We start from the raw sequence: 24,441 nt of genomic DNA on the forward strand, positions 1-24,441 counted from the left end.
AGAAATATGATGATAAAAGCAGAAAGCCAGGAGAACATTATTTGGCCACAGTCAATTCATTTTTATCACAGCACAAATTATTTCATATGACATCTAAATACCTCTACTTACTGTCTGTTCTGCTGACTTATACAAAGAAGTAGGATTAAGAGAACCAGGTAAATTACTTCTAAGCCTTTGTTTCCTCTTCCTGGAAATCAGAGTGGATTCCATTTTTGAATCAGAATTTGTATTATCCTTGTTTCTGCTCCCCTCTTCAAGATGATCACAACCTCTACTTCCCCTATTGAGGTCTTAAAAAAACAGAAGAGACATAAATATGGCCAAAAAGTAAAGAAAGAATCCCATTTAGAAGAGCTCAAATAAAATCATCAAAATGACTATACTACTTTCAAAGCTAGTTTTTTCATAGTCCACTGCTAAATTCTCATACTAACATGGATGAATATAAAGACATATCCCATTTTAAACTGCGTACACAAAGCAAATGTTCATTGTACAAAAAGTATAAGATATGGGAAATATATTAAAAGGTAGTATTCTTTAGCAACCAAAGCAAAGCAACCAAACCATGTTTTTCCTTTTCCCATAACTGCATTTTACTCTGATACAAAAAAAAAAGTCTTAATAAAATTTTGAAAGTTAGTCTCTTAAAAAGTTTTTTAAATTCACTGTGATTTTAGAAACTACAACTAATTTAGCAATTAGTTGTCCTTTTTAAATGTAAGTTTTATATATACATATTTTTTAAATGAAAAGGGACAATAATTTGAAAGAGTAGAGTATTGATCACTGCTCTTTTAAAAGGAACAAAAATACCTTTCCTCTGCAGGTGACTGTGATAAATAATTATTCATAAGGCTAACAATTTCCTTCACACTTTCTTTTTTTAAAAAAAATCAAGACCCTATAATTTTAAACCTCCAATAAATTTATTACCCTACAGAAAAGGAAGTACTCCCTTTTTTAAGTCAAAAAAGCATTATTTTGAAACCCATATCAAGTATTAACAAACCTGCTTAGTATTTCAGTTATCAAATATAAATATAAAAAATATATATATATCAAATATATATATTTGATATATATATATCAAATATATATATAAAAAAATACCTTCCAAAAGGTTCTACCTAACTAACTGAGGGTTATCCTAACTAACTGCAGGTTATCCTGAATTATTTTGCTCTCTGAATCTACACCATACAAGTACCAACTCAGAGTTCACACAAAGCAAGTCCCAAAGCAGCTTGCTTGAATTCATAACTTAAAGTCTATGTAACACTGAATGACCTGACCTCTCCATTCACTCAAAGTTCTTCAACACTATACACCTTCTCTTCAAACTATTCTTGCTCTTACTCTAGCTTTATAAACATCTAAAGACTAACATTCATAATTTCTCTTCGTCTTTGTTTAAAAGGCAGGCATGGGGACGGGACTGAGGGCAAAAACTCCAAGACTGTCAACAGTCTTCCAATTTCCAAAGACAACATTCTTAACTCCCTCCCCCCAGGAAAATAAACTACCCCCAAATTATCAACACAGTATTTTGAAAAGCACAATAAATTTTATTTGTAATTCTGTAAACTGTAAAGGTAGTCAAAGACAATTTCTACTTATAAATACCATATCAAGTTATAACTTCTAAACATAAATGCTACAGAAAAAACTGAAGAGGGATTACCTCAAGATGGCAAAGTAGAAGGACGCATCCCCTTTTTATGAAAACACCAAAATCACAACTAACTGCTGAACAACCAGGGACAAAAAAACGCTGGAACCTACCAAACACAGAATACACTACATCCAAAGACAAAGAGGAGGCCACAGCAAGATGGTAGGAGGGACGCAACAGCAATAAACTCAAATCCTATACCCGCCAAGTGGGCGACAGAAAGGTGGAAAACAATTATACTACAGAAGTTATCCCACAGGAGTGAAAAGTTCCGAGCCCCACATCAGGCTTCCCAGCCTGGGGGTCCAACAACAGAAGGAGAAGTCCCCAGAGAATCTAGTTTTGAAGGCTAGTGGGGTTTGATCAAAGGATGTCCACAGGACTGGGAGAAACAGAAACTCCACTCTTGGAGAGCACACACAAAGTCTCGTGCACACCAGGACCCAGGGAAAAAAGGAGTGACGTCGTAAGAGACTGGGCCAGACCTCCCTGCTATTACTGAAGGGTCTCCTGTGGAGGCGGATGGTGGCTGGGGAAAAGGACACAGGAACCAGCAGTTCTGGGAAGTACCCACTGGTGGAAGCCCACCCGGAGGCCGCCATTAGCCCTACTAAACAGCTTGTAGGCTCCAGTACTGGGTCACCTCAGGCCAAACAACCAAAAGGTGAGAACCCAACCCCACCCATCATCAGATAAGTGCATAAAGTTTTACTGAGGGCTAGGGGTAAGGTGGTGGAAGAATAAGACACGGAGATCACCTTCCTCCCCATACATACATCAGAAATACATCTACACGTGGAACAACTCCTACAGAACACCTACTGAACGCTGGCAGGAGACCTCAGACCTCCCAAAAGGCAAGAAACTCCCCACGTACCTGGGTAGGGCAAAAGAAAAAATAAACAGAGACAAAAGAATAGGGACGGGACCTGCAGAAGTGGGAAGGAGCTGTGAAGGAAGAAAGGTTTCCACACACTAGGAAGCCCCTTCGCGGACGGAGGCTGCAGGTGGAAGAGCGGGGAAACTTCAGACCCGCGGAGCAGAGCACAGCAACAGGGATGCGGAGGGCAAAGCGGAGAGATTCCCTCACACAGGATCGGTGCCGACCAGCATTCACCAGCCCGAGAGGCTTGTCTGCTCACCCGCCAGGGCAGGCGGGGCTGGGAGCTGAGGCTCGGGCTTCAGTAGGGCACAGGGAGAGGACTGGCGGCGTGAACACAGCCTGCAGGGGGTTAGTGCACCACTGCTAGCCGGGAGGGAGTCGGGTAAAAGTCTGGACCTGCCGAAGAGGCAAGAGACTTTTTTTCCCTCTTTGTTTCCCGGTGCGTGAGGAGAGGGGATTAAGAGCACTGCTTAAAGGAGCTCCAGAGACGGGCGCGAGCCGCAGCTAACAGCGCAGACCCCAGAGACGCGCATGAGACGCTAAGGCTGCGGCTGCCACAACCAAGAGACCTGTGTGTGAGCACAGGTCACTCTCCACACCTCCCCTCCCGGAAGGCTGTGCAGCCCGCCACTGCCAGGGTCCCGGGATCCAGGGACAACTTCCCCGGGAGAACGCACAGCGCATCTAAGGCTGGTTCAACATCACGCCAGCCTCTGCCGCTGCAGGCTCGCCCTGCATCCGTGACCCTCCCTCCCCCAAGCCTGAGTGAGCCACAGCCCCCGAATCAGATGCTCTTTTAACCACATCCTGTCTGAGTGAAAAACAGACGCCCTCCGGCGACGTACACGCAGAGGCGGGCCAAATCCAAAGTTGAGCCCCGGGAGCTATGCAAACAAAGAAGAGAAACGGAAATGTCTCACAGCAGCCTTAGCAGCAGTGGATTAAATCTCCACAATCAACTTGATGTACCCTGCATCTGTGGAATACATAAATAGAAAATAAATCATCCCGAATTGAGGAGGTGGACTTTGAGAGCAAGATTTATTATTTTTTCCCCTTTTCCTCTTTTCGTGACCGTGTGGATGAAAGGCTCTTGGTGCTGCAGCCAGGACGCAGTGCTGTCTCTCTGAGGTGGGAGAGTGAACTTCAGGACACTGGTCCACAAGAGACCTTCCAGCTCCATGTAATATCAAACAGTGAAAATCTCCCAGAGATCTCCATCTCAACACCAACACCCAGCTGCACTCAACGACCAGAAAGCTACAGTGCTGGACACCCTATGCCAAACAACTAGCAAGACAGGAACACAACCCCACCCATTAGCAGAGAGGCTGTCTAAAATCATAATAAGTCCACAGACACCCCAAAACACACCACAAAACGTGGACCTGCCCACCAGAAAGACAAGATCCAGCCTCATCCACCAGACACAGGCACTAGTCCCCTCTACCAGGAAACCTACACAACCCACTGAACCAACTGTAGCCACTGGGGACAGACACCAAAAACAACGGGAACTACGAACCTGCAGGCTGCAAAAAGGAGACCCCAAACACAGTAAGATAAGCAAAAGGAGAAGACAGAAAAACACACAGCAGATGAAGGAGCAAGATAAAAACACACCAGACATAACAAATGAAGAGGAAATAAGCAGTCTACCTGAAAAATAATTCAGAATGATGATACTAAAGATGATCCAAAATCTTGGAAATAGAATAGACAAAATGCAAGAAACATTTAACAAGGACATAGAAGAACTAAAGATGAAACAAGCAATGATGAACAACACAATACATGAAATTAAAAATACTCTAGAAGGGATCAATAGCAGAATAACTGAGACAGAAGAACAGATAAGTGACCTGGAAGTCAAAATAGTGGAAATAACTACTGCAGAGCAGAATAAAGAAAAAAGAAGGAAAAGAACTGAGGACAGGCTCAGAGACCTCTGGGACAACATTAAACGCACCAACATTCGAATTATAGGGGTCCCAGAAGAAGAAGAGAAAAAGAAAGGGACTGAGAAAATATTTTAAGAGATTATAGTTAAAAACTTCCCTAAAAAAAAAAAAAAAAAAAAAAAAAACTTCCCTAATATGGGAAAGGAAATAGTTAATCAACTCCAAGAAGCACAGAGAGTCCCATACAGGATACATCCAAGGAGAAACACGCCAAGACATATATTAATCAAACTGTCAAAAATTAAATAAAAGAAAAAACATTAAAAGCAGCAAGGGAAAAATAACAAATAACACACAAGGGAATCCCCATAAGGTTAACAGCTGATCTCTCAGCAGAAACTCTGCAAGTCAGAAGGGTGTGGCAGGATATATTTAAAGTGATGAAGGAGAAAAACCTACAACCAAGATTACTCTACCCAGCAAGGATCTCATTCAGTTTTGATGGAGAAATTAAAACCTTTACAGACAAGCAAAAGCTGAGAGAGTTCAGCACCACCAAACCAGCTTTACAAAAAATGCTAAAGGAACTTCTCTAGGCAAGAAACACAAGAGAAGGAAAAGACCTACAATAGCAAACCCAAAACAATTAAGAAAATGGGAATAGGAACATATATATCGATAATTACCTTAAATGTAAATGGATTAAATGCTCCCACCAAAAGACACAGACTGGCTGAATGGATACAAAAACAAGACCCATATATATGCTCTCTACAAGAGACCCACTTCAGACCTAGGGATACATACAGACTGAAAGTGAGGGGATGGAAAAAGATATTCCATGCAAATGGAAATCAACAGACAGCTGGAGTAGCAATTCTCATATCAGACAAAATCGACTGTAAAATAAAGACTATTACAAGAGACAAAGAAGGACACTACATAATGATCAAGGGATCGATCCAAGAAGAAGATATAGCAATTGTAAATATTTATACACCCAACGTAGGAGCACCACAATACATAAGGCAAATACCAACAGCCATAAAAGGGGAAATCGACAGTAACACATTCATAGTAGGGGACTTTAACACCCCACTTTCACCAATGGATGGATCATCCAAAATGAAATAAAATAAGGAAACACAAACTTTAAATGATACATTAAACAACATGGAATTAATTGATATTTATAGGATATTCCATCCAAAAACAACAGAATACACATTTTTCTCAAGTGCTCATGGAACATTCTCCAGGATAAATCATAACTTGGGTCACAAATCAAGCCTTGGTAAATTTAAGAAAACTGAAATGTATCAAGTATCTTTTCCGACCACAACGCAATAAGACTAGATATCAATTAGAGGAAAAGATCTGTAAAAAATACAAACACACGGAGGCTAAACAATACACGACTTAATGACAAAGTGATCACTGAAGAAATCAAAGAGGAAATCAAAAAAAACCTAGAAACAAATGACAATGGAGACAAAACGAACCAAAACCTATGTGAGGCAGCAAAAGCAGTTCTAAGAGGGAAGTTTATAGCAATACAATCCTACCTTAAGAAACAGGAAACATCTCGAATAAACAACCCCACCTTGCACCTAAAGCAATGAGAGAAAGAAGAACAAAAAAAAAAACCCCAAAGTTAGCAGAAGGAAAGAAATCATAAAGATCAGATAAGAAATAAATGAAAAAGAAATGAAGGAAATGATAGCAAACTAAAAGCTGGTTCTTTGAGAAGATAAACAAAATTGATAAACCATTAGCCAGACTCATCAAGAAAAAAAGGGAGAAGACTCAAATCAATAGAATTAGAAATAAAAACAGAAAAGTAACAACTGACACTGCAGAAATACAAAAGATCATGAAAGATTACTACGTCAACTCTATGCCAATAAAATGGACAACCTGGAAGAAATGGACACATTCTTAGACATGCATAACCTGCCAAGACTAAATCAGGAAGAAATAGAAAATATGAACAGACCAATCACAAGCACTGAAACTGTGATAAAAATCTTCCAACAAACAAAAGCCCAGGACCAGATGGCTTCACAGGCGAATTCTATCAAACATTTAGAGAAGAGCTAACACCTATCCTTCTCAAACTCTTCCAAAATATAGCAGAAGGAGGAACACTCCCAAACTCATTCTACGAGGCCACCATCACCCTGATACCAAAACCAGAAAACGATGTCACAAAGAAAGAAAACTACAGGCCAATATCACTGATGAACACAGATGCAAAAATCCTCAACAAAATACTAGCAAACAGAATCCAACAGCACATTAAAAGGATCATACACCATGATCAAGTGGGGTTTATCCCAGGAATGCAAGGATTCTTCAATATACGCAAATCAATCAACATGATACACCATACTAACAAACTGAAGGAGAAAAACCATATGATCATCTCAACAGATGCAGAGAAAGCTTTCGACAAAATTCAACACCCATTTATGATAAAAAACCTACAGAAAGTAGGCATAGAAGGAACTTTCCTCAACATAATAAAGGCCATATATGACAAACCCACAGCCAACATCATCCTCAATGGTGAAAAACTGAAACCATTTCCACTAAGATCAGGAACAAGACAAGGTTGCCCACTCTCACCACTCTTATTCAACATAGTTTTGGATGTTTTAGCCACAGCAGTCAGAGAAGAAAAGGAAATAAAAGGAATCCAAATCAGGAAAGAAGAAGTAAAGCTGTCACTGTTTGCAGATGACATGATACTATACATAGAGAATCCTAAAGATGCCACCAGAAAACTACTAGAGGTAACCAATGAATTTGGTAAAGTAGCAGGATACAAAATTAATGCACAGAAATCTCTGGCATTCCTATACACTAATGATGAAAACCTGAAAGTGAAATTAAGAAAACAATCCCATTTACCACTGCAAGAAAAATAATAAAATTTCTGGGAATAAACCTACCTAAGGAGACAAAAGACCTGTATGCAGAAAACTATAAGACACTGATGAAAGAAATTAAAGATGATACAAATAGATGGAGAGATATACCATGTTCTTGGATTGGAAGAATCAACATTGTGAAAATGACTCTAATACCCAAAGCAATCTACAGATTCAATGCAATCCCTATCAAACTACCACTGGCATTTTTCACAGAACTAGAACAAAAAATTTCACAAGTTGTATGGAAACACAAAAGACTCGAAATAGCCAAAGCAATCTTGAGAATGAGAAACGGAGCTGGAGGAATCAGGCTCCTTGACTTCAGACTACACTACAAAGCTACAGTAATCAAGACAGTATGGTACTAGCACAAAAACAGAAATGTAGATCAAGGGACCAGGATAGAAAGCCCAGAGATAAACCCACACACATATGGTCACCTTATCTTTGATAAAGGAGGAAGGAATGTACAGTGGAGAAAGGACAGCCTCTTCAATAAGTGGTGCTGGGGAAACTGGACAGGTACATGTAAAAGTATGAGATTAGATCATTCCCTAATACCATACACAAAAATAAGCTCAAAATCGATTAAAGACCTAAATGTAAGGCCAGAAACTATCAAACTCTTAGAGGAAAACATAGGCAGAACACTCTATGACATAAATCACAGCAAGATCCTTCTTGACCCACCTCCTAGAGAAATGGAAATAAAAACAAAAATAAACAAATGGGATCTAATGAAACTTCAAAGCTTTTGCACAGCAAAGGAAACCATAAACAAGACCAAAAGACAACCCTCAGAATGGGAGAAAATATTTGCAAATGAAGCAACTGACAAAGGATTAATCTCCAAAATTTACAAGCAGCTTATGCAGCTCTATATCAAAAAGACAAAGAAGCCAATCCAAAAATGGGCAGAAGACCTAAATAGACATTTCTCCAAAGAAGGTATACAGACTGCCAACAAACACATGAAAGAATGCTCAACATCATTAATCATTAGAGAAATGCAAATCAAAAGTACAATGAGATATCATCGCACACCAGTCAGAATGGCCATCTCAAAAACATCTAGAAACAATAAATGCTGGAGAGGGTGTGGAGAAAAGGAAACACTCTTGCATTGCTGGTGGGAATGTGAATTGGTACAGCCACTATGGAGAACAGTATGGAGGTTCCTTAAAAAACTACAGATAGAACTACCATATGACCCAGCAATCCCACTACTGGGCATATAGCCTGAGAAAACCATAATTCAAAAAGAGTCATGTACCAAAATGTTCATTGCAGGTTTGTTTACAATCGCCAGGAGATGGAAGCAACCTCAGTGTCCATCATCCGATGAATGGATAAAGAAGATGTGGCACATATATACAATGGAATATTACTCAGCCATAAAAAGAAACGAAATTTAGTTATTTGTAGTGAGGTGGATGGACCTAGAGTTTGTCATACAGAGTGAAGTAAGTCAGAAAGAGAGAGACAAATACCGTATGCTAACACATATATGTGGAATTTAAGGGAAAAAAAAATGTCATGAAGAACCTAGGGGAATAAAGACACCAACCTACTAGAGAATGGACTTGAGGATATGGGGAGGGGGAAGGGTAAGCTGTGACAAAGTGACAGAGTGGCATGGACATATATACACTACCAAATGTAAAATAGATAGCTAGTGGGAAGCAGCCGTATAGCACAGGGAGATCAGCTCGGTGCTTTGTGACCACCTAGAGGGGTGGGATAGGGAGGGTGGGAGGGAGGGAGACGCAAGAGGGAAGAGATATGGGAACATATGTATATGTATAACTGATTCACTTTGTTATAAAGCAGAAACTAACACACCACTGTAAAACAATTATACTCTAATAAAGATGTAAAAAAAAAGAAAAAAAATTTTACTGAGCACAACCCTGCCCACCAGAAGGATGAGTCCCACCTCCACCCACCACCAGTTCCTCCCATCAGGAAGCTTGTCAAACCCTCTTAAATAGCCTCACCCACCAGAGGGCAGACAGCAGAAGCAAGGAGAACTACAATCCTGCAGCCTGCCAAACGAAATCTACAATCACAGAAAATTAGACAAAATAAGGACTTCCCTGGTGGCGCAGTGGTTAAGAATCCACCTGCCAATGCAGGGGAACGGGTTCGAGCCCTGGTCTGGGAAGATCCCACATGCCACGAAGCAACTAAACCCGTGTGCCACAACTATTGAGCCTACACTTAGAGCCCATGAGCCACAACTACTGAGCCCATATGCGAAAACTACTGCAACCCATATAGCTAGAACCCATGCTCCGCAACAAGAGAAGCCACCGCAATGGGAAGCCCATGTACCACAACGAAGAGTAGCCCCCCTTCGCCCCAACTAGAAAAAGCCTGTGCGCAGCAACAAAGAATGAATGCAGCCATGAATAAATAAATACATAAATACATAAATAAATAAATTTATTTTTAAGAAAAATAAAGAAAGAAAATTAGACAAAATGAAATGGCAAAAGTATATTTCCCAGATGAAGGAACAAGATAAAACCCCATAAAAACAACTGAAGTGGAGATAAAAAACCTTTCAGAAAAAGAATTCAGAATAATGATACTGAAGAAGATGCAGCATCAAGGAGAAGAATGGAGGCAAGGATGGAGAAGATGCAAGAAATGTTTAACAAAGACATAGAAGAACTAAAGAACAAACAACAGAGGTGAACAATACAATAACTGAAATGAAAAATACACTAGAAGGAATCAATAGCAGAATAACTGAGGAGATAACAGAAAAACAAATAAGTGACCTGGAAGACAAAATGGTGGAAATCACTGCCGCGGAACAGAATAAAGAAAAAAGAATGAAAATAAATGACAGTCTAAGAGACGTCTGGGACAACATTAAACACACCAACATTCACATTATAGGGTTCCCAGAAGGAGAAGAGAGACAGAAAGGACCTGAGAAATAATTTGAAGAGATAATTGCTGAAAAATTCCCTAACATGGGAAAGGAAACATTCACCCAAGTCCAGGAAGAGCAGAGAGTCCCAGGCAGGATAAACCAAGAAGAAACACTGAGACACATAGTAATCAAACTGAAAAGAATTAAAGATAAAGAAAAAAATATTAAAAGTGACAAGGGAAAAATGAGAAGTAACATACAAGGGAACTCCCATAAGGTTATCAGCTGACTTTTCAGCTGAAACTCTACAGGCCAGAAGGGAGTGGCATGATATATTAAAAGTGATGAAAGGGAAGAACCTTCAACTAAGAATATTCTACCCAGCAGGACTCTCATTCAAAAGCTTCACAGACAAGCAAAAGCTAAGACAGTTCAGCACCACCAGACCAGCTTTGCAACAAATGCTAAAGAAACTTATCTAGGCAGAAAAGGGACCAGCAATTTAAAACAACCTTGTACATACATAGACTACTATATCAAAACCTCATGGGAATAACAAACCCAAAAACTACAATAGATACACTCACACACACACACAAAGAAAAAGAAAAAGCAACCCAACCACAACACTAAAGATGGTCATCCAACCAGAGGAAAAAAGAATAAGAGAGGAAGGGAAGAAAAAAGACCTACAAAAACAAACCCAAAACAATTAAGAAAATGGCAATAGGAACTTACATATCGATAATTACCTTAAATGTAAATGGATTAAATGCTCCAATCAAAAGACATAAAGACTGGCTGAATGGATACAAAAGCAAGACCCATACATATGCTGTCTGCAAGAGACCCACTTCAGACCTAGGGACACATACAGACTGAAAGTGAGAGGATGGAAAAAGGTATTCGATGCAAATGGAGATCAAAAGAAAGCTGCAGTAGCAATACTAATACTAGACAAAGTAGACTTTAAAATAAAGACTGTTAGGGGCTTCCCTGGTGGCGCAGTGGTTAAGAGTCTGCCTGGATGCAGGGGACACAGGTTCGTGCCCCGGTCCGGGAGGATCCCACATGCCGTGGAGCGGCTGGGCCCATGAGCCATGGCCACTGAGCCTGCACATCTGGAGCCTGTGCTCCGCAACAGGAGAGGCCACAACAGTGGGAGGCCCGTGTACCGCAAATAAATAAATAAATAAATAATAAATAAAGACTATTATAAGAGACAAAGAAGGACACTACATAATGACCAAGGGATCAACCCAAGAAGAAGATATAACAATTGTAAATATATATGCACCCAACATAGGAGCACCTCAAAATGTAAGGCAAATGCTAACAGCCATGAAAGGGAAAATGACAGTAACACAATAATACTGAGGACTTTAACACTCCACTTTCATCAATGGACACATCATCCAGACAGAAAATCAATAAGGAAATACAGGCCTTAAATGACACATTAGACCAGATGGACTTAACTGATATTTATAAAGCATTCTATCCAAAAGCAACAGAATACACATTCTTCTCATGTGCACATGGAATGTTCTCCAGGACTGACCACATGCTGGGCCACAGAGAGCCTTGGTAAATTTAAGAAAATTGAAATCATATCAAGCATCTTTTCTGACCACAACGCTATGAGATCAGAAGTAAATTACAAGACAAAAACTGTAGGGAATTCCCTGGTGGTGCCGTGGATAAGAACCCACATGCCAATGCAAGGGACATGGGTTCCAGCCCTGGTCCAGGAAGATTCCACATGCTGCGGAGCAACTAAGCCCACATGCCACAACTACTGAGCCTGCACTCTAGAGCCCACGAGCCACAACTACTGAGCCTGGGTTCAACAACTACTAAAGCCCATGCACATAAAGCCTGTGCTCCATAACAAGAGAAGCCACTGCAAAGAGAAGCCCACACACCACAATGAAGAGTAGCCCCCGCTTGCCACAACTAGAGAAAGCCTGTGTGCAGCAACGAAAACCCAACACAGCCAAAAATAAATTAATTAATTAAAAAAGAAGAAAAAAGAAAAAAACTGTCAAAAACACAAACACACAGAGGCTAAACAATATGCTACTAAACAACCAATGGATCACTGACGAAATCAAAAAATACCTAGAGACAAATGAAAACAAAGCACAATGATCCAAAACCTATGGGATGCAGCAAAAGCAGTGCTAAGAAGGAAGTTTATAGCAATACAAGTTTACCTCAGGAAACAAGAAAAATCTCAAATGAACAACCTAACCTTACACCTAAAGCAACTGGAGAAAGAAGAACAAGCAAAACCTAAAGCTAGTAGAAGGAAAGAAATCATAAAGACCAGAGCAGAAATAAATGAAACAGAGACAAAGAAAACAATAGCAAAGATCAATGAAACTAAAAGCTGGTTCTTTGAGAAGATAAACAAAATTAATAAACCTTTAGCCAGACTCATCAAGAAAAAAAGGGAGGATTCAAACCAATAAAATTAGAAATGAAAAAGGAGAAGTTACAACTGACACTACAGAAATACAAAGGATCATAAGATAGCATCTATAGGGCAATAAAATGGACAACCTGGAAGAAATGGACAAATTCTTAGAAAGGTACACTCTCCCAAGACAGAAGCAGGAAGAAATAGAAATTATGAACAGACCAATCACAAGTAATGAAATTCAAACTGTGATTTTAAAACTCCCAACAAACAAAAGTTCAGGACCAGATGGCTTCACAGGCGAATTCTATTCAACATTTAGAGAAGAGCTAACAGCTATCCTTCTGAAATTGTTCCAAAAAATTGCAGAGGAAGGAAAACTCCCAAATTCATTATGTTACCAAAACCAGACAAAGATACTACAAAAAAAAAAAAAAAAGAAAATTACAGGCCAATATCACTGATGAATATAGATGCAAAAATCCTCAACAGAATACTAGCAATCCAAATCCAACAACACATTAAAAGGATCATACACCATGATCAAGTGGGATTTATCCCAGGGATGGAAGGATTTTTCAATTCCTGCAAATCAGTCAATATGACACACCACATCAACAAATTGAAGAAAAAAAATCATATGATCATCTCAATAGATGGAGAAAAAGCTTTTGACAAAATTCAGCACCATTTATGATAAAAACTCTCCAAAAAGTGGGCATAGAGGGAACATACCTCAGCATAATAAAGGCCATATATGACAAACCTACAGCTAACATCATACTCAACAGTGAAAAAATAAAAGCATTTCCTCAAAGATCAGGAACAAGACAAGGATGTCCACTCTTGCCACTTTCAACATAGTTTTCAAAGTTCTAGCTACAGCAATCAGAGAAGAAAAAGAAATAAAAGGAATCCAAATTGGAAAAGAAGTTAGATTTTCAGTTTGCAGATGACATGATACTATACATAGAAAATCCTAACGACACTACCAGAAAACTACTAGAGCTCATCAATGAATTTGATAAAGTTGCAGGTTACAAAATTAATACACAAAAATCTGTTACATTTCTATACACTAACAACGAAAGATCAGAAAGAGAAATTCAAGAAACAATCCCATTTACCATCACATCAAAAAGAATAAAACACCTAGGAACAAACCTACCTAAGAAGACAAAAGACCTGTACTCCAAAAACTATAAGACACTAATGAAAGAAATCAAAGACAACATGAACAGATGGAAAGATATACAATGTCCTTGGACTGGAAGAATCAATATTGTCAAAATGATTATACTAACCAAGGCAATCTATAGATTCAATGCAATCCCTATCAAATTACCAATGGCATTTCTCACATAACTAGAACAAAAAAAACCTTAAAATTTGTATGGAGACACAAAAGACCCAGAATAGTCAAAGCAATCTTGAGAAAGAAAAGTGGAGCTGGAGGAATCAGGCTCCCTGACTTCAGACTATACTACAAAGCTATAGTCATCAAAACAGTATGGTACTAGCACAAAAATAGAAATACAGATCAATGGAATAGGATAGAAAGCCCAGAAATAAACCCATGCACCTATGGTCAATTAATCCATGACAAAGGAGGCAAGACTACATAATGGAGGAAACACAGTCTCTTCAATAAATGGTGCTGGGAAAACTGGACAGCTACATGTTAAAAAAATTAAATTAGAATATTCTTTAACACCATACACAAAAAAAAACTCAAAATGGATTAAAGACCTAAATGTGAGACTGGACACTATAAAAACTGTTAGAGGAAAACAAAGGATGAACACTCTCAGACATAAATCACAGCAGAGTAATGGAAATAAAAACAAAAATAAACAAATGAGACCTAATCAAACTCAAAAGTTTTTGCACAGCAAAGGAAACCAAAAACAAGACGAAAAGACAACCCTCAGAATGGGAGAAAATATTTGCACATGATGTGATCGACAAGAGATTAGACTCCAAAACTTACAGACAGCTCATGTGGCTTAATATCATCAAAACAAACAACCCAATCAAAAATGGGCAGAAGACCTAAATAGACATTTCTCCAAAGAAGACATACAGATAGGCAAGAGCCACATGAAAAGATGTTCAACGTTGATAATTATTAGAGAAATGCAAATTAAAAGTACAATGAGATGTCACCTCACACCAGTCAGAATGGCAATCATGAAAAAATCCACAAACAATAAATGCTGGAGAGGGTGTGGAGAGAAGGGAACCCTCCTACACTATTGGTGTGAATGTAAATTGGTGCAGCCACTATGGTGACAGTATGGAAATTCCCTAAGAAGCCAAAAACAGAGCTACCATATAGTCCTGCAATCCCACTCCTGGGCATATACCCAGAGTAAAACATGGTCCAAAAAGATATATGCACCCCAATATTCATTACAGCGCTGTTTACAATAGCCAAGACATGGAAACAACCTAAATGTCCATCGACAGAAGAATGGATAAAGAAGATGTGGTACATGTATGCAATGGAATACTACTCAGCCATTAAAAAGAATGAAGTAATTGCCATTCACAGCAACATGGATGGACCCAGAGACTGTCATACTGAGTGAAGTAAGTCAGACAGAGAAAGAGAAATATGGTATGATATCGCTTATATGCAGAATCTAAAAAAAAAAAAAGTTACAAATGAACTTATTTACAGAACAGAAACAGACTCACAGACTTAGAGAACAAACTTATGGTTACCGGGGCGAAGGGTGTGGGTCGGGGGACAGTTAGGGAGTGTGGGACTGACATGTACACACTGCTGTATTTAAAGTGGATAACCAACAAGGACCTACTGTACAGCACAGGGAACTCTCCTCAATATTCTGTAACAACCTAATTGGGAAAAGAATTTGAAAAATAATAGATACATGTATACGTATAACTGTATCACTTTGTTGCATACCTGAAACTAACACAACATTGTTAATCAACTATAATAAATATAAAGCTGAAAGTTAAAAAAAAAAACTGATGAAAGAAATAGGGCTTGAAAAAAATCCTATTATACAGGAGTTTTCCTTCTAACAGTTTACTAATTGCACATCAGCCAAGACTATCACATTGGAAACAGGGATAAATTTATTAGGTAGAGTTAGACATTGTAAAAACAAGACTCTACCTGATAACAAATACAATTTTACTTGCAAATATTACTAGCATATAAAATTAAAGAGGTAACAAATTCTTATAAAAATAAGATGTTAAATATTTCCAATGTATTATATTCAAAAAAGCAAATGCTACAAGGCAAACTTAATGTACTACAAAAGAAAAGTACATCTAGTGTGGGGAATATATCAATAACTGTGTAATATTTTTGTATGGTGACAGATCATAACTAGACTTATCGTGGTGATCATTTTGAAATGTATAGAAATATTGAATTACTATGTCATGTAACAGGAACTAACATAATGCTGTAGGTCAATTATAATTCAAAAACAAAGAAACTCAGAAAAAGAGATAATATTTGTGGTTATCAGAGGCAGGGGGAGGCAGAATTGCAAGACGGCAGTTGACATGTACAAACTTCCTGTTATAAGATAAATAAGTTCTAGGATGTAATGTATAACATGATAAATATAATTAACACTGCTGTGTGTTATATAGGAAAGTTGTTAGGAGAGTAAATCCTAAGAGTTCTCATCACAAGGAAAATTTTTTTTCTATTTAATTCTGTATCTATATGAGAAGATGGATGTTCACTAAATTCATTTTGATAATCATTTCATGATGTACATAAGTTAAATTCATTACGCTGTACACCTTAAACTTATACAGTGCTGTCAATTATATCTCAAAAAAACTGGAAGTTGACAATGGTATACCTGGGATTTAATTCAGAACTCTCATTAATTTATGGGCTCACGTTAAACGATTGGTATTAGACACAATTATCTATAGGATGAAAATACGGTGAGTTTCAATAAAGTTTCAATAGCTAATTTTCTTAAAAACACTTTACTTAAGAGGAGACCCTTCAGGGATACTAAGAAACTATAAAGTGTTTCTTTTATCGTGCATTTTTTTCCCTGCTGTAAGTCTAAAATTCCACTGTGACTTTGAAGGAATACTGAAGGGCACAAATTAGAAAGCTTTTTATTTAACTATTCCTACTCTACCCAGGAAAGCAATGAAGGTTTAACAGTGTCTTGATAGTATCTGATTGAGGCCACTTGTACAAATATAAGCCCACTTACACTTTTATATTGTAATTTAAAGATAATTATTTCTGAGAAAAGGACAATTTGTAAAAAAAAAAAAAAAATGTCTTTCATTATATGCAGATAGTACCTAGTGACCAATTGAAAGATTATGTCTACAGAGTCACAATACTTTAGAGATTGCCCTCATAAGAGTTGCAGCTGGTTTCTTGTATACATCAAAGATATCAGTCTAGTTTCCTTTTAGGTTTTCCTCCTCTATGAAAAAGACTATTTAAAATGTGAGAACAGCTGTGTTCCAAATGAAGTAGAAAGAATTTTTACACAGTGTCAGTGAAGGACCCCGTTTCTTGTGAATAATTTATAAAATCATTCAGAAAACAAAATACCTCAACTAGTTTGAAGCTATTAATAATCCAAGAGACCCTTGAAGATGTTAGTTTCACATTTGACTAATGTATAAATTTGTTTTGGTGAAAGCTTTTATAAATTATTTTACGATCTTTATAAGAAGAGACAAAAAGGAGAAAAGAAGTCAATTCATTAACCCGACAGGCAAGGAGGCCTACAGTGAATTTTCAGAAGTCTGGGATGTATTTACCTTTAAATTGGGGCTAATAGTGGCTTGTATTGGCATCCTCCTAGAGTCGAGAGAAATCCTAATGAATAAAGAATGTATTTCATAGTAGGAGGATAGACAGTGGGAAGCTAATAATAATAATCAAGTTAGCAGTAATATCACTTACTAGACATATCCATGGGAGTGACATTTAGAAAGAGTCAAACTAACATTATAACTTTATACCTGTATGCCCAGCCCCAACAAAAAAAAAAGAAAGAAAATAATAATATTCAAATTTAACTTCTGGATTTTGTAAACAAATCAGGAGATGTATACAAATGGTAAATTTAGCAATTTTCTTTGTGTCACTAAAAAATCTCTTTACTTTCATGTATAAATAAAGTTAGTTAAAAAAATATTATTAAAAATGCAACAGACAAAAACTCAATTGGCAACAGTTTTCTGAGGTTCACTAACCTTTAGGTTGAGTATCAGACATTACAAGTGAAATGCTATCATCATCTCTTCGCTTTTCTTTAGTGTGTGCAGCCTGCTTTGCATAATTATTGTCTGTCTGACTTGGTTGTGAACTCCTGCAAAACAAAATAATATTATACTCAATTCTTCTGAACACAAATGAATTTAGAAGCCAGCTGACATATATTCACGATAAAAATAACAGGTTACAAATGGCATCCTATATAGCAGAGGATGTGATCTGAACAGTAAAAAGAATATTAAAATATGACTTGAGAAATAAGTTCTCATTCTTGTTCTACCTTTAAGTTCTCCATGCTTCTTTGGAAGGAAAAAAACAAGATAAGCACAACACAGAATTGTGCACATGCAAAATGAACAAAGAATAATACAAGTATTAAATACATCGAAGAGGTCTAAAAAGTAAAAATTCCACGAACACAAGTACATGATAATCACACTTATGTGTAATCAAAAAATAAGTCAAAGGTAATTGTTAATATGTTTCAAGCATGGTTCACATATCAAAAGTTATGTACAAAATAAAGTTTGGGGCTTCCCTGGTGGCGCAGTGGTTGGGAGTCCGCCTGCCGATGCAGGGAACACAGGTTCGTGCCCCGGTCTGGGAAGATCCCACATGCCGCGGAGCGGCTGGGCCCATGAGCCATGGCTGCTGAGCCTGCGCGTCCGGAGCCTGTGCTCCGCAGCAGGAGAGGCCACAACAGTGACAGGCCTGCGTACCGCAAAAAAATAAAAATAAAAAAAAATTTTTTTAAATAAAGTTTGGAGTGTAGTTACAAATTTTACCTACAGAGAAAATAATTTAAAATATAACCTACTGGTTAAATACATAAAATATAATACTATGTGAAAAACAAGTTTTGGATGATGAGCATAATATCACTATTAATGAAAACATAATACAATAGTAGTAGGGGATTTCAATACCTCACCCCACTTTCAGTAATCATTAGGTCATCCAGACCACACACACAAAAAAAAAATCAAAAAGGAAACATTGGATTGAACCGTAAACTTGACCAAATAGACCTGACATGCATTTATAAAACATAAACACAGAACATTCTCCATGATAAGTCACATGATAGGCCACAATGCGAGACTTAGCAAATTTAAGAAGACTAAAATCTACAAAATATCTTTCCCAACCAAACAGTATAAAATGAGAAATCAATAACAGGAGGAAAGCTGAAAAATTCACAAGTATATGGAGGTTAAACAATATGCTACTGAAAACCAACTGGCCAAAGAAAAAAAATCAAAAGGAAGATCAAGAAATATCTTGAAACAAATGAAAATGTGAGCATAAAATGTCAAAATCTATGGAATGTTCTACGAGGGAAGTTAATAGCAATAAATGCCTACATTAAAAAACAAGAAAGAACTCCAATAAACAACCTCACTTTACACCTCTTGGAACTAGAAAAAGAACACATGAAGCCCAAACTAAGCACAAGGAAAGAAACAACAAAGATCAGAGCAGAAGTAAATAAAATAAAAATAAGAAAAACAACAGAAAAGATAAACAAAACTAAGAGCTAGTTTTTTCAAAAAATAAAGTTGACAAACCTTTAGCTAGACGAACCAAGAAAAAAAAGACTCAAATCAAAACAGATCATCAAGAGACTACAATAAGTAATTATATGCCAACAATATGGATAACCTAAGAGCTGGTTTTCTGAGGGCAAAAAACCTTTTGGCTAGACTAAAGGAAAAAAGAGAAGACTTGTAAATAAAATCATTACAACTGGTAGCACAGAAATATGAATATCATATGAATAAAATATGAATATCATAAGTGACTATTACAAACAATTGTACATCAAGTCATATAAACTAGAAGAAATGGACAAATATCTAGAAACATACAACCTACCAAACTGAATCATGAAGAAAAAGAAAATCTGAACAGATCAATAACAAGGAGACTGAATTAGTAATCAAAAACCTCCCAACACAGAGAAGCCCAGGACCAAATGGTTTCACTGGTTAATTCTACCAAACAATTAAAGAAGAATTAATGACAATCCTTCTCAAACTCTTCCAAAAATTTTAAGAGGAGGAAACACTTCTATACTCATTTTGCAAGGCCATCACTACACTAATACCAAAGCCAGTTAAGAACACTACAGGAAAAGAAAACTATACACCAAAATATCCTTAATGCATAGAGATGCGAAAATTCTCATCAAAGTACTCGAAACCAAATTCCACAACACACGTTAAAAGGATCAAACACCATGAGCAAGTGCAACTTATTGCAGAGATGCAAGAATGGTACAACATCCAAAAATCAATCAATGTGATAAACCACATTAATAAAATAAAAGATAAAAATCATCTGATCCCTCAAAAGATGCAGAAAAAGCATGACAAAATTCAACAACCTTTCATGATAAAACCCTCAAAAACCTGGGTATAAAAGGAACATACCACAACATAGTAAAGGCCAATGTCACAAACCCACAGCTAACATCATATTAAACAGTAAAAATTAAAAGCTTCACCTCTAAGATGAAGAACAAGACAAGGGTGCCCACTCTCACCACTCTTATTCAACACAGTACTGGAAATCCTGGCTACACAAATTAGACAAGAAAAAATAAATAAATAAAAGGCATCCAAATCAGAAAGGAAAAAGTAAAACTGTCATTATTTGCAGATGATATGATCTTATAGAAAGAAAACCCTAGAAAATCCAGCAAAAAACTGTGAGAATAAATGAATTCACTAAAGTTGCAGGATACAAGGTCAACACACTACAATCAGTTGCATTTCTATACACTAACAATGAACTATCTGAAAGAGAAATTAAGAAAAAATACCATTTATAACTATAGCAAAAAGAATAAAATTATACTTATGAATAAATATAACCTAGAAGAAGAAAAACCTGTACACTGAAAACTATAAGATACTGATGAAAGAAACTGAAGACACAAATAAATGGGAAGATATTCTATACTCATGGATTGGAAAAATTAATTTTGTTAAAATGTTCATCCTACCCAAAGCAACCTACAGATTCAAAGCAATCCCTATCAACATTCTAATGGCCTTTTTCACAGAAATAGAACAGTCTTAAAATTTGTATGGAACTACTAAAGACCCCAAATAGCCAAAGCAATCTTGAGAAAGAAAAACAAAGCCAGAGGAATCACACTTCATGATTTCAAACTACATTACAAAACCACAGTAATCAAAACAATATAGTATTGGCATAAAAACAGACACATAAATGAATGAAACAGAATAGAGAGCCAGAAATTAATCCATGCATATATGGTCAACTCCTGTATGATAAAGGCGCTAAGAATACACAATGGGAAAAGGAGAGTCTCTTCAATAACTGATGTTGGGAAAACTTGACAGCCACATGCAAAAGAATGAAACTGTATAAATATCTTATACCATATACAAAAATCAACACAAAATGGATTAAACACTTAAATGTATGACCTGAAACCATACAACTCCTAGAAAAACACATGAGAGTAAGTACCTTCACAATGATCTTGGCAATGATTTTTTGGATTAAACACCAAAACAAAGGCAACAAAAGAAAATTAAAAAGTGGGACCAAAAAGCTGCACAGCAAAGGAAACCTTCAATAAAATTAAAAGGCAACCCATGGGGCTTCCCTGGTGGCACAGTGGTTGAGAGTCTGCCTGCCGATGCAGGGGACACAGGTTTGTGCCCCAGACCGGGAAGATCCCACATGCCGCAGAGCGGCTGGGCCCGTGAACCGTGGCCGCGGAGCCTGCGCGTCCTCCGCAACGGGAGAGGCCACAACAGTGAGAGGCCCGCGTACCGAAAAAAAAACAACAAAAAAAAGGCAACCCATGGAATAGGAGAAAATATTTGTAAATCATGTATCTGATAAGGGAGTTAATATCCAAAATATATAAAGAATTCATACAACTCAACCAAAAAAGTAGAACAATTTCATTAAAAAATAGGCAGAAAAACCGAACAGAGGTTTTTCCAAAGAAGACTACAAATGACCAACAGGTACATGAAAAGGAGCTCAACATCCACTAATCATCAGGGAAATGTGTATCAAAACCACAGTGAGGTATAATCTCACACATGTGAGAAAGACTATTATCAAAAGATAAGAAAGAAGTGTTGGCAAGGATGTGGAGTGCTGTGGGAATATAAATTACTGCAGCCACTATGGAAAACAGTATGAAGGTTCCTCAAAAAATTAAAAATAGAACTAATAAACGATCCAGCAATTCCACTTCTTAGTATGTATCCTTAGGAAACAAAAGCACTCTCTCAAAAAGATATACACACCCCCATGTTCACTGCAGCATTATTTGCAACAGCCAAGACATGGAAACAACATAAGTGTCCGTCAATAGATGAATGGATAAAGAAAATGTGACACTGACACACACACACACACACACACACACACACACACACACACACACACACACACGATGGAATATTATTCAGTCATGAAAAAAGAAATCCTGCCATTTGTGATAACATGAATGAACCTTGGACAAAGACAAATACTGTACAATCTCACTTATATGTGGAATCTAAATTTAAAAACAGACAAACACACACCTAGATACAGACAACAGATTGGTGGCTGCCAGAGCCAGGGGCATGAAATGACTGAAGGTGGTAAAAAGGTACAAGTTTCCAGTTGTAAGAGAAATAAGTCCTGGAGATGTAAGGTACAGCATGATGACTATAGATGACAACAGTGTACTATATATTTGAAAGTTGGTAAGATAGTAGATCTTAAAAGTTCTCATCAAGAGAAAGAAAACTGGGACTTCCCTGTTGGTCCAGTGGTTAAGACTCTGCGCTCCCAATGCAGGGGGGCTGGGTTCAAGCCCTGGTCAGGGAACTAGATCCCGCATGCCACAACTAAGAGCCAGCGCAGCCAAATAAATAAATATTTAAAAAAAGAGAAAAAAAACTGTAACTATGTGCGGTGATGGATGTTAACTAAACTTACTGTGTTACTCATTTTGCAATACATACATATATGAGATTACGTTGTACACCTAAAACTAATACAATATTCTGTCAGTAACATATCAATAAACTAGTTTTTAAAAGCAAATTGATAAACAATTGGGAAAGCAATTTGGTACTAATGAGACTAGCCATAGAATGAATTCAATCTTTACTGACAATCTTCTCACCCATGATAACTATAATTAACAAAACAACTCATTATGGTATTATTTAAGTGGGTAAAAATTTTGAAATAAAAAAACTATATAAAATTATTAACCTACAGCATTCCTTTACAGTAGAATATATTATACAGTAATTACTCCATTTTCAAAACTACTTAACAACATAGAAACTTTTTAAATTTTATTGAAGTACAGTTGATTTACAATGTTGTTAATTTCTGTTGTACACCAAAGTGATTCAGTTATATGTATATATATTCTTTTTCATGTTCTTTTCCATCACGGTTTATCACAGGATATTGAATATAGTTCCCTGTGCTATTACAGTAGGATCTTGTTGTTATCCATCCTATATACAATAATTTGCATCTGCTAATCCCAAACTCCCAATTCTTCCCTCCCCCACCCCCACTTAGAAATTTTTACATTTATAAAAGTACTAAAAAGTCAGACACCAAGAATAAATCAAAGATCCCTGTACAATAAAATATGAAGTACATACCAAGTGACCTCAGGAAGATTGCAGAGTAGGAAACACCTACCATGTTCTCACCTAGACAACAACTGCACTGGCAGAATCTGTATGATGTAACTACTTTGGAATTCTGGAGTCTACAGAAGGCTTACAACTTCCAGTCAAAAGGTTCAACAGTAAATTGCAGTTAATTTTGGTCAATTTAGGCAATTTGGATGGTAGCAGTTACCTATGCCCAGCTTGGAGGCAAGCAGCAATGCCCAAGTTCCTAGAACAGTTTGCACAGGCTTACAATTACCAACATGAGCAATAAGGACCTCATCCTCCAAATACTGGGAATCTGTATTCTGATCACTGATTGCTATCTCTGATCGTGGATAAGCAGACATAGAGACAGGCAGCCATTGCCACAACAACCACTACCATTGTTGCAACAATCTCCCCATCCAGCTAAAACAACTTCCAAGAGATTTAAAGAACTAGCACCTATTTTATTTCCTCCCTTCATTTTTCCCATTTTCTCCTTATGGGAACCAAACATTTAAGGACTAGGACATTAAAACGTAATCACATGTACAAGGAAATTTAGAATGTCACAGACATAACCAGGGAAAGACACAGGTTCAGAAAAAACCTGAAAAGACCTTTTGTTTACATATCAGGCTGATCCCTGGAAGAGGGACATGTTACAACAATTTAAAAAACTAACAAAGGGAAAAAATCCAGCAAACGCTGGGGAAGGGAGAATCTGATTTTCAGACTTGGCATCTTATAAGATCCAAATGTCAAATTTTCAACAACAACAAAAATTCATAAGACATACAAAGAAACAGGAAAGTAT

At 37.3% G+C, this 24,441-nt stretch overlaps 1 protein-coding gene across 8 annotated transcripts in view; it reads right to left on the minus strand.

Moving 5' to 3' along the window:
- The window catches only part of SENP7 (SUMO specific peptidase 7), a 153,597-nt gene that overhangs the window by 37,059 nt on the left and 92,097 nt on the right, over positions 1–24,441 (minus strand). For 7 of the 8 annotated variants that reach the window (XM_060010567.1, XM_060010566.1, XM_060010570.1 and 4 more), the window contains 2 exons: positions 17,937–18,052; positions 112–293 (listed from right to left, as the gene is read on the minus strand). In XM_060010567.1, the coding sequence (XP_059866550.1) occupies positions 112–293; positions 17,937–18,052 (298 nt within the window). Of the gene's footprint in view, positions 1–111; positions 294–17,931; positions 18,053–24,441 lie in introns of those variants that run through there. The other variant, XM_060010574.1, reaches the window with a different exon arrangement.

This window comes from Delphinus delphis, chromosome 4, assembly GCF_949987515.2.
Source record: "Delphinus delphis chromosome 4, mDelDel1.2, whole genome shotgun sequence".
Lineage (NCBI taxonomy): Eukaryota > Metazoa > Chordata > Mammalia > Artiodactyla > Delphinidae > Delphinus > Delphinus delphis.